The sequence below is a fragment of the Diorhabda carinulata genome, chromosome 7, assembly GCF_026250575.1.
Source record: "Diorhabda carinulata isolate Delta chromosome 7, icDioCari1.1, whole genome shotgun sequence".
NCBI lineage: Eukaryota > Metazoa > Arthropoda > Insecta > Coleoptera > Chrysomelidae > Diorhabda > Diorhabda carinulata.
Window position 1 is genome coordinate 13,858,477 of NC_079466.1, and position 15,579 is coordinate 13,874,055.

The 15,579-nt window shown below is 32.6% G+C and overlaps 2 protein-coding genes across 2 annotated transcripts in view; one reads left to right on the forward strand and one right to left on the reverse strand.

The window, feature by feature from the left end:
• The window catches only part of LOC130896821 (uncharacterized), a 193,308-nt gene that overhangs the window by 62,580 nt on the left and 115,149 nt on the right, over positions 1-15,579 (forward strand). The window contains exons 2-3 of the mRNA XM_057805150.1: positions 2,646-2,877; positions 4,123-4,515. Coding sequence (XP_057661133.1) covers positions 2,648-2,877; positions 4,123-4,515 — 623 coding nt within the window. The 5' untranslated portion in view covers positions 2,646-2,647. The remainder of the gene's footprint in view (positions 1-2,645; positions 2,878-4,122; positions 4,516-15,579) is intronic.
• LOC130896823 (scoloptoxin SSD14) overlaps positions 1-15,579 on the reverse strand; it is a 92,403-nt gene that overhangs the window by 40,287 nt on the left and 36,537 nt on the right. The window lies entirely within an intron of this gene.

Sequence of the window (15,579 nt, forward strand, 5' to 3'; positions counted from 1 at the left end):
AAAAATGTTTTGTTATTAATTTTTTATCTACAACAGTTAATCTTAGTATCTTAGTAAGATACCATTTTTTTATTGGTGAAAATTCTCAGTTTTTCAAAATTAACTACTAATATTGTACAATTGATTACAATAAGTGATTTTAAGATTATTTTAGTTCAAATAACTTGATTACTTGATAAAAAAAGGACAAACAATGAGAAAAGGTCAATTTAATAGAAATTGTTGTTATTTTTAATCTTTTTCTTTATGTAGATTTTGAAAAAAAGTATAACAACCTCTTTTGATTATTTGGAAAAAAGTTATCAACAATTATACGTGAATGAGTGCATTTTCATGAACATTTTAAGCCCTGAAACCAATATAAGTTCTCATGTTTTTTATTCCCATAAATTTTTTCGTAAATCCTGTAAAAACGGAAATTGAAAAAAAAATTCATCGAAATTGGAATACCTTTCGATTTTCTAGAGCCAAAAAACCTTATTTTGTTAATTTCTTCCGTTATTCTAGCTTGTAAATCAGTAATATTGTCTGGTCTATTGAAATATACTTTAAATTTTGAATAACCCCATAAGAAGTAATCGAGAGCAGTCAAATCGGTGGATCTAGCAGGCCATTCAATCATATCACGTCTTCCAATCCACCTATTGGGAAAAACCTCGTTTAAATAAGTTCTAAATAGATCGATCTATCTCATTCGGATGATTAACATCAGGAAAAAGTCTTTGTAAGAAGTTAATTAAAAAATCTAGATAAACCTCACACATCCAGTGAGGATTTTTTCTGTTCCAGTATCTACAGTTCTGTTTCAGTTAACCGTTCCGTTCGAATGAATCGTCGCTTCATCAGAAAAAACTATTTTGTTTATTAATTGCAGATCTCCGTTCATTCTGTCCATGATCAATTCGCAGAATTATTACTTTTTATCAGGATCATCTTCATTGAACACCTGAACCAACTGAACTTGTATTTTCCTTTATGCAAAACTCTCAAAATAAATTACTACATCATTTTTTCATCAGTAAATTCAACATTTCTACCTGGTTTTTCAATATTTTTCACATGTCCAGTTTAATGAAGCTTTTTTAACCTTTTGCCAACTGTAGACTGTAAAACGGTATTTATTATTAAAAATAGAAATACCAGGCCTGACCTAGAGATGGCGGTAGTTGCTTGAAAAGTACCAAAATGTTTGTGTTGCTACCTCCGCCATATTTAACCCCCTCGGATTATTTTGTGTCCCAAAACTTGCAAAAATAGCTCGGTGGTAAAATATTTTCCAATAATGAAACGGTGATTTCGGCAGTTAATTGCTATTTTGAATAGCTTGAAGATTCTTATTATAAAAAAGGATCGAACTTCTGTGAAGTAGGCAATTCTGCACGTGGAATAGGTAGATGAAGGTCGTGCTACACGTTCCTGGGCACTGATCTTTCTAAAACTGGAGAAGCGTGCTTACGAATAAAGCAAACGGTTTGAAAGACAAATAAAAAAGGAATTTTCAAAGAATTCCCTGCATTGAGCCTTAATGTTCAGAGTAAATATCTAATAGCTCTCTTTAGTAGTTTGAAATTTCGCTCTAATTCAGTCACACGCGTACCCCAGAACGAAAGGGCTTATTGGAGATGCACCTCAATAAAGTTATAAAAACTGTTATAGAGGTGGATAAGCTTAGTTCTTTGAAAACTGATCTCAGAGCAAAGCAGAAGACAGCAATGTATTTTTATATGATAAAACTTTGAATTTAGAAACATTGAGACATAAATTACAATCGTACCATGATTTAAGGGTGATTAGGTCTCTAGATATGGTGATTTGAAGTGCCGTGAGATCTTGATTGCTCCAAAGGAAGCTAGTATCGTCGGCAAAAAGATATATTCTACCAATGCTGTCATTTATATACAGATGGAACAAAAAAAGACCTAGTACCGAACCTTGAGGCACTCCACATTCTATTGGTTTGCATAGAGACATCGTTGTAACAATCCTTCTGATCTGATTTCTGATTTCTGATCACTGAAGCGCATTAATATGTCGAAATGCGCTTTTGCAGATGATATAATGATAAAAGCAGGAGCCCAGAAACATCTACAAGGAAATTCAATCAACTGGTACCAAATATTCATCGAAAACTGCATGAAAATAAACAAAAAGAAAACCAAAGCTATGGCAGTGGCATATTTGAAATAAAAAATTGGAATCAGGACTTGGGAGGAGTTTATAGAAGAAGTTAGTACATTCCAATACTTAGATATTACGCATTGAGCAAGGAATATCCAAAAAAACAAACATGAAAGTGTTTAAAGCAAGTACAAGCTAATTCTGAGATATGGTTGTGAATCTTGGGTATTGACTGAGAAAGAAAAAAATAAAATTGGACATGCAGAGATGGAATACTTTAGAAAAGGGGTAACTAGAAATGATAGACTTAAAAATTCGCACATAAGAGAAAATTTAAAAGATGAACCCATACAGGAATTCATGGTAAACACAGTTCGCTAGAATTTTCTGTAAACTACGATTTAATGTTCTCGCTATATGTGTGAATATTTAATGTTTGTATAAGAACTCTTCATTTATTTTTATATTTTTCGATTATTCAATTAATCCGTTTATTACAATTTTTATAAATAAAATTTTGTTCGCAGATATGAAGACACAAAAATCGAAATTCACACAAGTAACAACAAACGATAACGAACTAAAAGATTATCAAAACATAGGAATAACAATTCTACCAACTTCTCCTGTCGATGTCGAAAACAGAAATTCCGAAAGGAATAATTATCAAGAAGGACACTGCCAAAATATCAATAAAAGTTCAGATTTGCTATTGAGGAATACGTATGGCGGTGTGGACCCAGTTCACGATATAAGAAGGTACTTATTTTTCCATCAAAAATACAATTTGGTTAGGTTAGATTAAGTTAGGTTAGGTTTGGTTTGGTTAAGATTTGGTTAGGTTAGGTTAGGTTATAACTTACAAATCCATATTTTCAATGCTATTTGTTATTGTATCAAATAATTTCACCTTAAATTAGAAAAGTGTTTATTCTCTATACATTTTCATCACAACTTTTCTATAAATGAGAGATAGAAGACTTTAAGAATCAACAAGAAACACCACAACCCTTAAAGCTTCATCTTTTATGAAAGTTTTGCTTGTACTCATTTGGTATCTATCCCCTAGCTCTAAGATACAGGTAGATACAAAATAACCGATCATTAATGCAGACCAAACATCGAGCCCATAATGAATTTCTTCTTTACAATCAATTATTTTTCAACGTATTAGGAAACTAGGTTGACCTTATAAAATATTAGTACCACAAGAAGCATTTAGAGCTGATGATGTCTGTAGAATATAATTTTTTAAAACAATAGAGCAAATCGTAGATGTACAAAGATGGTACCAGGTAGTGTTGTATCTGGTCAGACCTAGAGATGACGGTAGTCGCTTGATAAATACCTGTTTTATCAGAAAGAACACAATCTGGGTATTCAACAAATGTTTCAAATTTGAAGACGCCATCTCGTTCAATATTTTCAGTGAATTTGTAAATATGGAAAAAATTGCCCAACCAATATAGAAGCTGAACTATAATTCTACTTTGGGCGAGGCTGCTTCTTCGTCATCAAATGTGAAATATTGCGTAGAAGAGATCGCATAACTTGCGATCTGGTCATCATCGCAGTGGTTGACCAAATGAGGTGACGAATCCAAAAACGTTAAAGAAAATCTACAAATCAGTATTGGATGATGGTCGACAGAAGGTGCGCGAGCTAGCACACATAATAGACATTGGAAATTATAACATGAGAAAACTGTGCAAAAGATGGGTTTGCTCATAATGGAAGATGTTTCCATAGAAAGCTTGGCAATGCTTCAAAAAAATGAGGAGGACTCTTCCATACCCATCGATGAAACGCGTTTGTGGAGCCAGGTACTTCTGGGACCCCCATTTTATAGACTAGATGAAACCATGCTGAGTACAAAGTCCCATCGAAGATCACAACAACTTTCTCATGCCTTGGAAAACTTTTCCTATACTCGAGGGGAAGAGTTGAATCTCGTATAGTCTCAAAAAAATGTTTCCATTACTCATTATTCGTTTTTTGTTTCAGATACAGTCCTGAACGAAACTCTGAACGATTTCTAGCTCAAACCAGTGAAGATATAGAACTATGTAATTGCATCACTCCAATATATCAAAAAACACGCTTGGCGGACCAATGGGGCAGAAGTCATTCCCAAACTATAGGTTTAAACCGTTCTTTTTCGTCGTTACCAAAAATGGAAAATCTCAATTACAGTTTGGATAGAAAAACAGGAAAATATATCACTCGACCCAAGGAAACTCATCGAATATTGAGAGTACAAAGTCCAGAAATCATCAATATACACAGAGGACCTTTTTGTGAAGGTTACGAAACTGATTGTCGAGAAGAAATTGGTAGATACAAATATAAAGAACATGAATTTAGAAGAGGACACAGTGTTAGATCTGTGGGAAACAGGTAAATATTTTATATAAATAAACATAGTTTAGAAAATGTAATTTTTTATCTTTTGACTTGAATTTTGTTGATGATAACCAACACTTATGATTAATAGCGATTATACAGATTTGTCGTCTGTAAGATATTTATCTTTTGACTTCTGAAATAAGAGCAAAACCAAAAGAAGAAATTTCTTCTCTATACAAAATACACCTAGAAAAATTCCATGGCTTAACAATGCTAAATTACCAAGGAAAGTCATTATCAATTATAAATAGAATGAGATCAACACATTTAGGCATTCCTCAACATCTATATAAAATAAATGCCAAGGAAAATCCTCACTGTGACTTGAACCACACGTTCCTATTAATATCTGTTGGTTGCTTTTGGTTCCAGGGTTGAAGTAAGTGAAGGTTTTAGTCAAATATCTAATGCGAAATGGCTTAACGATTTTATTACTTACAGTAAAAAAAAGAAAAAACCTTCCTCCTCTGTGAAATGTCCAGGATACACCACAGGACGTGAAAAGTCTTTATCTGCTACCTTTGAAGTTTCCTATTCCCATTTTGAAGGGCATGAAGCAGGACCACAGATCCTGGTTACATGTCGTTAGACAAAAGGCAAATCGAAAAGAAGAAATAGCACGATAATTGTCGATTAATTAGCATGGGTTTGTTGTAAAACAGTTTCAAATTATTTAAATTATAGTGTTTATTAATTAAACTTTGTTATTTGAGAACCATGGAGGAGGAGGGATTGTTAAAAGACAATTTCGAACGAAGAAAATTAAAATCATGTACTACATGATAATAAAAACATAAAAAACAAAACAGTTGTTAGATCTATGTAATACCAAGTTGATTGATTTATTCAGTATAGTTAGGCAGTTAAGTTAAGGCAGAAGGTCCCTTAAGTATGGACTGAATAAATCAACCAACTTGGTATTACATGGATCTCACAACGGTAGAAAAATTGCGTTGCGAGACTTGGTTTTTGTTTTTGATACCATTTCATTTCTTTTTGTAGATAGACGTCATTTTTTCCCTTTGCAGTACCCTCTACTTTTTAAATACTAATAACTAATTTATGTTAAGGCTCCTGGTCTCTATGGGTTTTTCTCGGAGGCTTTGATGTTACAATTTAGGTTGTGTCTGAACAGTAAACGCTTCTTAATTTGTATTCACAAATTGAGGATTCCTACGCTTCAATACTTCCAAAGTCCATATTAATTAGAGACATGTAGCTCTGGAAAGTGCCACTCGAGCTCAAATCGAATGTGAATACTGCAGAACCGATATCCTTCAGCGCTTTATTGGGACTTAGGCCTTGACTTTTGTGTACAGTTATAGCATATGCTATACATATGAAAAAAATTAACTTTATTAATAATTTCGTATTTAGTTTTGACCCTACCAAGCTCCTAAACATGTTATTTATTGAATGTAATGTATATTTTCCAAATTTTTTTTGTTTTTTCCGTTTCAATTTTGTACTATACCGATGGATACGTTAACATTTAATCATTCATTGCATATGAGATTATAAAGTTGTTTTAGCAATTGGTGTATGTATAAAACTGAAGTGAAATTGCAAAATATTTTAGTTTTTTCGACACTAAACACTAATAGTATTCAAAGTTTGAAGTTACTAGTCTACTAGAAAAGCCTTAGAGTTTTAATGATTGGTTAGTTAATGAGTGACGAAATTAAGATCTTTAACTAGTTATAATTCTTAAACTACTAATTCAAATTGAGAGAAATTTTAAATATACCCTGTTTATACAATGTTTGCTTAGTTACTATAAATACAAGCTTCGAATGTAATCCATAACAAAGTTATAGGGGGTCGAAAATGTTTTGAACTGCTGAAAGGTGATACAGCTTTTTTTGCTCGATTTGGCGAGCCCCCAGATGCATTTTTCCAAGTCTTAAAATCTAAAAATCATTAATTAAATCGTCGTATGAAATTTTGTTCATTAGATCTAATAGAACTCATAAATGTGTAAGCGGGTCTAACTTTTCTTGATTCTTCATTGAAATTCTTTCAGACGTAGCTTTGGAATTGTATGCATTCTTGAACTCATTCTGTTTCTAGATCATAAGAATACGTTATACGAGGGGGTACCCAAAAATAACCGGAATTATTTTTTAAATGCTATATATTTACAAAACAACCTCATCCCCTTCAAAATACTCTCCATTACAAGTAATACATTTGTCCCAGCGGTGCTTCCACTAAACGAAACATTGTTTGAACTTATCTTTAGAGATGGCTGCAAGCTCCTGTCTCGTTCTTTTATGCCCCTTTTCATGCGTGGAAACAAGAAAAAGTCGCACGGAGCCAGTTCAGGCGAATAAGGTGCGTGGGGTAGCGGAATCATGTTATTTTTAACCCAGAACTGGCTAACAGTGATGGCTGAATGTGCAGGTGCGTTGTCATGATGCAAGAACCAGTCACCTGTTGACTGAACCGAGCTCCAAGATATTCTACTGATTTCAGACAGTTGATCAATTATCTGTCGACGATTTGTGTGCACAAACTCTCGAGTTATTTCAACATTTTCATCGATTCGGGCAGTTGATGGACGTCCAGAGCGAGGTTTGTCATCAATCGACATGTCGCCATTTTTAAATCAAGAAAACCACTCATACACCAGAGTTTTCCCCATAGAATCATCTTTGTAAGCAGTTTTCAACATTAAAACAGTTTAAGCAGCACTAGAAAACGATCACTAGTGACGAACAGAACGTGGCAGGTCAACGGCCCGTGCGGCACTGAACTGGAGTTGCGCTAGACAGGACCTAGCGGCAGAAATCAGTACTACAACTCAAATTTTGAACTACATTTAGAACCGCGAATTTCAAGGTACTAAAACTGAAGTTTTTGCGATTTAATTAATTTGAAGAGAAGTTATTTAAACAATACAGATAATTTTTGGTATATATGAGGAAAATTTCTATTCAAAATTTATAGAAAAATTATATTATCTAGAGTTTAAGTATTTTCGGATGCTCTTAGATAAAAGCTTTGAATTTCAAATTGCGTTTTGAATATAGGAAATCATCTTGGAGACTGTCGTGAACGCAAACGGTTTAAACGCTGGAAATCGACCTAGTAGTAAATTATTAAGTACTAGTTGTGTTTAATAACCTTACTATCCAGTACCTAAGAATATATCTGAACTCTGAAGACGTTTCGGATGATCTTAGATAAAAGCTTTGAATTTCAAATTGCGTTTTGAATATAGGAAATCATCTTGGAGACTGTCGTTAACGCAAACGGTTTAAACGCTGGAAATCGACCTAGTAGTAAATTACCAAGTACTAGTTGTGTTTAATAACCTTACTATCCAGTACCTAAGAATATATCTGAACTCTGAAGACGTTTCGGATGATCTTAGATAAAAGCTTTGAATTTCAAATTGCGTTTTGAATATAGAAAATCATCTTGGAGACTGTCGTTAACGCAAACGGTTTAAACGCTAGAAATCGAGCTAGTAGTAAATTACCAAGTACTAGTTGTGTTTAATAACCTTACTATCCAGTACCTAAGAATATATCTGAACTCTGAAGACGTTTCGGATGATCTTAGATAAAAGCTTTGAATTTCAAATTGCGTTTTGAATATAGGAAATCATCTTGGAGACTGTCGTTAACGCAAACGGTTTAAACGCTGGAAATCGACCTAGTAGTAAATTACAAAGTACTGGTTGTATCTAAACTCTTACAACAAGACTTCGGAAGACCAAGCTCTTCAAAAAAATGATGATTTTGAAGCTATATCAATTGAGTCAAAATGAGTTAAATGTAAGAGATTTAAATTTAAAGAAGCTTCGGAATCAAGATTAAAGAAAAAAAATTGTTTCTATAATGAAAGATAAAAAGAATAAAGGCCTTATTTTTTCGAAGGAAACGGTATAACCTTGTTCAGTACATAAAAGCTTGTTGATAAATATATTATTATATTAATTGAGAGCTCAAAACGTAGCCAGAAATTCATTCTTTTACATAATGGAAATAAATATGTTGGGGTACCTAGTGCCCAAAATACGAAGGGTGGACTTTACTTTGAAAGGAGAATCATTTGTGCCTTTGTGACTTAAAAATCCAAATTGATAGGTAGTTAAAAAAAATGTTTTTTTAACAAATCTTCCAATAATCTCAGATAACTTGGGAAAGAGTGCAATTAAGTGATAATTCAATGCTTGACCTTTTTTAAACAAAATATTCATTGAAGCCGTAAAGTAAATTATTGTGCAATGTCAGTGTATTCAAAATTTGAGTACATTTTGATTAAAAACAACAAATTTAACAAATTGTTATTGACTCAACGTCATAAATATCAATGAATGACAGTTTTTCATAGCAAACTCAATTCAGAGCACTAATATGACACAAACAACAGTTTGAGTCCCAGAATCGCAATCCATGATAATCAAATTGTTGTTTGTTCCATACTAAAGCCTTAAATAGCTTAGTACCGATACTTATTTAGCTTTGACAAACAAGATCTTATACTGATTAGACTCAATTTTTGTGAAACGTTACAAGAAACGAAAGCCCTCAGTTTAAGTTTTTTTTTAAATGTAATTTTCAATTCAGTTAATGTTCACTAATTAATAATATTCAATATTTTATACCAGCATCGGTTATTTCTTCATAAATTTCAAATAAAAATATCCAGAGTTTTATATTTATATCGATTTTGTATTTAAGATCCTTTCTATGTAAAATTCTGCTGCTTATTTTCAATTCTTCGTTATTATCGTCCAATTAAATAGCTTGTTATTCAAAAGTCAACGTAAAATATTCAAATGAACTATATTTGATTCCTGGAATCCATTTTTTTCCAATTATGAATTATTTAACGACGAAATTAGAAAAATAATTGTCGTCTGAAAAAATGGGGCGTGCTTACCTTCATTGATTAATATATCCAAAAATTACAGACCGCTATATTTTCCCGCTCTCCACTCCGTTTTGAATTTTAAATTATTCATCAGATTCACGATGTAACCTTTTGTGGAATCTACATAATTTAACAATACGTTTTTAGCGCCTACGAGTTTAATTGTCCAACAAACAAAAGCAGTAGATGATGAAAAAAATCATGTTCGACATAAATCAGAAAAAAAATATCGAACGATTTGAATTTGGAAAATATTCTTAGTACTTTGACGATTTTAAACAATCGTCTAGTTTCAAAAGCAGTTTTTTGTGAGAAAATGACATATTTCTGGTACATCGAGCACTCAACGCAAATTTCATGAGTCCATTTCTCTATTTTATATTGAATTTAGAAATTTTAGGTTATAATTTTTGGATTCTCCAACTCTACAAAATGGATTAGGTAATAAATTCCAGGTAGTACTATTAATGAATCCGTCACTAGTTGTATTATGTACTCGGACTACCTTTTCGTTTACCTGAAATCGTCACGAGCTGCAGTGCACCCATAAAAAACCATTAAATTTAACAATATTCAAAATATTAAAAAAGAAGGAAAAAGATGTTATCGATTTGATTGCAATTGGCAAGTGATTGTGCATTTTTTGCATTGTAAACTATTGAGCTCTTGTTTGCTAGATGGGTTGGACTTAGGGGACGTTGAGTTCTAGCACTGGGGATTCGTTTTGTTTATTTTTCTATGGGGTTTTTAGAAATTTCGGGTTCATGTGAACCATTAAAAATTTAGAGAACAGGATTTAGAAAAGTAGATAGTCGTGCAACGATCTTTCTGTAGATTGTAGAACCATACTTACGAATGAGGAAAACGGATTCAAAGATGAATAAGGAAGGAAGAGTCAAAATTTTCAACCTTTTAAAGAAATCCCTGCAGCGAGTCCTGATGTTTGATCCGAGTAAATATCTAATAGCTCCCTTTTGTAGTCTTAAGGGCAAATCTGAGATACAACTCAATAAGGGCATAATAGACTGTTAGAGGTGGATAAATTCAGTTCTTTGGAAACTGATTTCAGCGCAAAACAGGAGGAATTGTCCACAACAAGCCTTAAGAATTTTACAGATTGAACGACGTCAATGGTGGTGTTTTTTTTTAATAAAAAAGGCTGTACTGTATTTTTATATGATAAAGTTTTGGCATTTTTGAGTTAAAGGGTTACAAGGAAATTAATTTTTTCGATTTACAAAATTTTGAACTCTATTTCAATACCCTATGAATCCTCAAGAATGGAACTGCGTATAATATCCCCAATCTTTATATTTTCGGTTTCTAATAAATTTCTTATGCGATACACCCTATATTTTACTTTAAAACACGACTTTTAGTTTATCCTTAATTAATGGAATCAAAATATCAAAGCGTAAATCTAATCGGTAAGGCCTTTTCGGAAAACGGACGTTATCTAAACTCCCTTGATTATTTGTTTTCCGTTTTTTTTATACCCAGACATATTACAACGATGCCTCCGAGCTCGAACATATATATCCAAAAGTAAAAGTAAACTGCAATGAATCATGTCTAATTTGTGTTCGTATGTATTTGAGAGGGTGTTGGTCGAGTGGACTGAACAGCACACGCTTTAACCGTTTTAGTCCAGTGAGCCTAATTAGAACAAAAACTAAAATTTTGCAAATAACTCGGAATCTATGCAGAATTTCGAAAAAAGAGAACATATAAAAAATGTAGTTCAAAAAATTTTCTACAAAAAAGATTCTCTGTGATTTTTTCCTAATCTCAAAATTACTCTTACAAAAAGCGAATTTCGTGTTACTGGATTTTTTCAACGGTGCATTTTTTACGGATAACTCAAAAAAGACTTGAAATTTAGAGGTAAATTTCTGAAAAAAATGCCGAGCAGGAAATTCCGCTTCGAAAAAGCTCAAATATGATTTTTTCTAACCTACAAAAAACTCTAAAATACCAGAAATCCTCATTTAAAATCTTGATTGTTGCAAGTACTAAACTTAAGTGTGGGACAGGTATAATCCTTGAAAACGCAGTCTAGTCATCACTCTCGAGCATTTCTTTTAAGAGGAATTCCGTGCTCGTCAGGGTGTCTTCACTGTCTTCTCCTGCAGGACTGGTCTCTCTGTCAGAAAATTCTTTTTCCCCCAAGTCAGCAGGAATCTAACTAAACTGTTGTCCTAACCACATTTTATAGTAAAACCTTGAGAACTTGGGCTACACTTGCTATGAATATTTACATCAAACTCGTCAAGAAAGTCATTATCAGATTTATCGAAGAAAATCGCGATTAAAACAATAATAACACCTCAACATTTCACATTTACTATACTTTACGTACTAAAAAAGAAACAAAATTATTTTTTTACCTTGAAGCACTTCCATTAGGTTCTTTTTCTGATATTTCCACTATTTTTTTTAGAATTTTCATACAATTAACGTTAAAACTTTACACGTGCACTAATAAAATGTTTTTGCCGTCTGTTTGTTTTGCTCCGACAGCGCCCTCTACACCCGTTGAATCTTCGGCTGAAGACGTATTGAAGAAATTCCCCCAGTAGAAAGAAGTTTCTTTTTCTATGTTCATCCGATTTACCATCACGTAAGATTTAGGACAAAAATGTCGTTTTGGAGCTCTTGGCGAGTTTTCAAATTTTTGATGGGAAACCGAAGGTTTTACGAAATTATTTGGAGAGGAAATTGAAGCTCGACAACTCAGCTATAAAATGTATGCTTTAGTTTTCTCGATATTTTGCGAAAATGGCGTCAACAACTTATAAAAAAGTAACCAAACGTGTCAACTATGAAAAAATCTAATATTAGTAAAAGTAGTTTTTTTTCCTATCACAGAGTGAGTTCAAAGGTATAATTGATCTCATTTTAATCGTCTAATTGACGACCTCAAGCAAAGGTTCGCTGCTGGGTGTAGCAGAGTCACAGACAAATGTGTTTTAAGTTCACCCAGGCAACCAGCAAACACCAATCCCGTTTTACAGGAAAATTTCACAAGTCTGAATTTTTCGCAGATGCAGTTGAAAAGTACAGACTCTAACGAGTAAAATGCATTTTCTTTCGTCCCAAAATGTTGAGTTTCCGAGGAGATACAGCAGTTTCTTCTTCAGTCGGGGACGTAATTTCCCTCAGACTCTACGTGGTGCGAAAACTTTTTAGTAAGATGCGACCCCGAAGTTTGAGTGCATTTTACAAAGAAATGACAGCTCTTAGAGAAAAATTACAACAAACTTTTTTTGTAGAAAATTTCTTAGACTACATTTTTTATTCCTCTACTTTTTCCGAAATTTGGCATAGATATCGAGGTATTTGCAAAATTTCGGAATTTTGAAAATTTAAACAAAAAGTAAGCGACATAACTAGTTTTCGTGGGCCAGGAGCTGTGATCACTGGACTATTATACGCATTTGGGGTATCCTCAGTAAAAAAATTTCGTAACGCCAACTATATTCAAGATAAAGTTATGACGTCGCGTCAAGAATTATTACATTCCTGAAGCCTTGTTATTTGTTAAATTAGATATTGTTAATCAAAATGTACTCAAATTGTGTTTAGAAAACTCTAGTGCAGCTGTTAAGCGTTACGTAGAGAAGTTTATTGAAATAAACTTACCAATTAAAAATACATTTAGATCCATTGAACGACGTTGCCGAAAAACTGGGAATGTGAGACCAAAAATAGGTTCTTGTAGACCGAGAACAACAGCCATTAAAAAAGAAAATATGATTTCGAATTTAGTTAGACAAACAAATGCGTGTTCTTCAAGTACTTGGAAGATCCTTAAAGATCAACAACTACATCCTTATCATCACAGACAAGTCCAACAGATTCTGCCAAACGAACTACCGGTTATGGTGTGTCTACACGATACAAACTTCCATAAAATTAAACTAGAGAGTTCAGACAAATGTCGGTGAAATCCAAAAGTCGGAGTACGCGTGTAAGTCTGCGGATTTATCGTAGCTAAGAAATTTAAATTGTATTTTCGAACGAAAATCCGCAACTCTTTGATTCGATTTTTGCGACTGTAATATTTTTAAGACCCAGATAACTATTTGGTAAATCAATCGATTAATTGTCCAAGATTTTATCATCAAATAAAGATCCATAACTTTATGATTTAATTAAATATACATATCCACGTAGTTCTATTAGAATTGGAGTATCTATCTGCAACTGTGAATTTTTATTCTCATCAACAATAAACGCAGTTTTCACAACAACATCAACAGATCCAAAATCAACGGTATCAACAACTCGATTAAGGGAACTATGGACCACCTCACCAGCAACAGTTTCAACATCAACATGATCTTCCAGTATAAGGGTGATTCCGTTCTAACTGTGATTTTTTGTATTCAAAATTTCAAGATTTTAAAATTTAACTTTTCTAACTTTTTTATGCATATTATTCATCTATTTTACTGTAAAAATAAAACTCTAAGAGGAATTTACTACAACTTCAAAGTATCACGAGCAAGACACAAATGTCGGATTTTGAGTTCCACGGTACTGACTCATTTATCCACGGTACTGACATGGTAACTTAAGATATTAAACAACAAGTGCATCAATTTTCCTCAGTTTGATCATAAACATTAGAATTTATAAGGTAATTAGTTTAAATCATTTGTTACGACAAAAAAAAAATTAATAATTTATCGGTAAATTCTAGGAATGGACATGACACGGTACTGACATGGTAACTTAAGATATTAAACAACAAGTGCATCAATTTTCCTCAGTTTGATCATAAACATTAGAATTTATAAGGTAATTAGTTTAAATCATTTGTTACGACAAAAAAAATTAATAATTTATCGGTAAATTCTAGGAATGGACATGACACGGTACTGACATTCAAGTGATGTAGTATAAGTTTTCTTTAAGTGGCAAGTTATATTGTATAAAAATAATGTTTAAATATCTTAAGAATTATTCAATTAACACAAAATTTTTATTAATTGATTATTAATTAATGACTAGTACAAAAAAACAATACAGGACATTGAATATCACAGTTAGAACGGAATCACCCATAAGTCAGCGCACTTACGAAAAAAAAGGCTTTTGGTGACTAAATTTATAGTAGAAAAAAACAACGGGTGTTCTAAGGGTTAAATAAAAGTTATGTGGATAAAATTAAACATCTTTGGCTGTGCGTAATTTTTTTTAAATAATGAAAACACCAAAAAATCGGTACAAATTTTGTTTTTTGCGTTTTGCGCTGAATATATGCAAAAATCGTTTTTGTTACTATGGGCAATATTGTAGAGGATTGGAAAATCTTCAAAATAAGCTTTTATAAATTAAATTTCGATAATTTGTTGCTCAGATAATTTAACCGAAAGGAAAAAATTTTTAAATTTTTTAAATTGTTCATAATTTGTTTAATTTTAAATATAAATGTTTCTTATTCACTGAAAACCGAGATCTCAATGTACTTAATCAATGCTGTAAAGATGGGCCCTGTGGCCCCAATAGTTTTTACAAAATGGCAATTAGACCATAGGAGGCCCTTTTTTTAAAAGGGCCGTTCTTGCTCACCGGATGGTCCTATCATCATTTAGAAAGTAGCGTTGGAAAGAAGAAGAGTTTAACTAAGAATCCCAGTTTTTTTTAATTTTTTTTGACCTCAAAAAAATATCGTAATACCAATGTCATATTCGGAAAGCTGGCAGTTTAATTTGGGGCGAAGTTAGATATTTTTTTTTTAAATTCACTGCGGCTTTGTTTTTCAATATTATTTTTGCGTCATTTTGTAGGGAAAGCTTGAAATTTTTATCAATAAAAGTTTCAATAATCTATTATTGAAAATGTGCATTTGGTAGCAGTATAATTGACACTGCGCGTTCAAAAATGCTCCGACAGACTTCAAATCTGCGGAGCGCTGGAAAATATCAATTATCTCAGTAATTGGGCCGATTTTGGTGTTTTTTTTCAACTGGGCTAACTCGTTCAGCTAAAATTAGCTGTCACATTAGTTTTTTGCTTAAATTAATAATTTTCTCAATATTTTGTAAGACTTATTTATTAGCTAAATAAACAGTTATTCATACTGGCTTAAAAATACTTTGTATTCTAGGTGAAAATACTTAGTTTGATGAGGAAATACTTCGTATTTACTGATTTACTTGAACG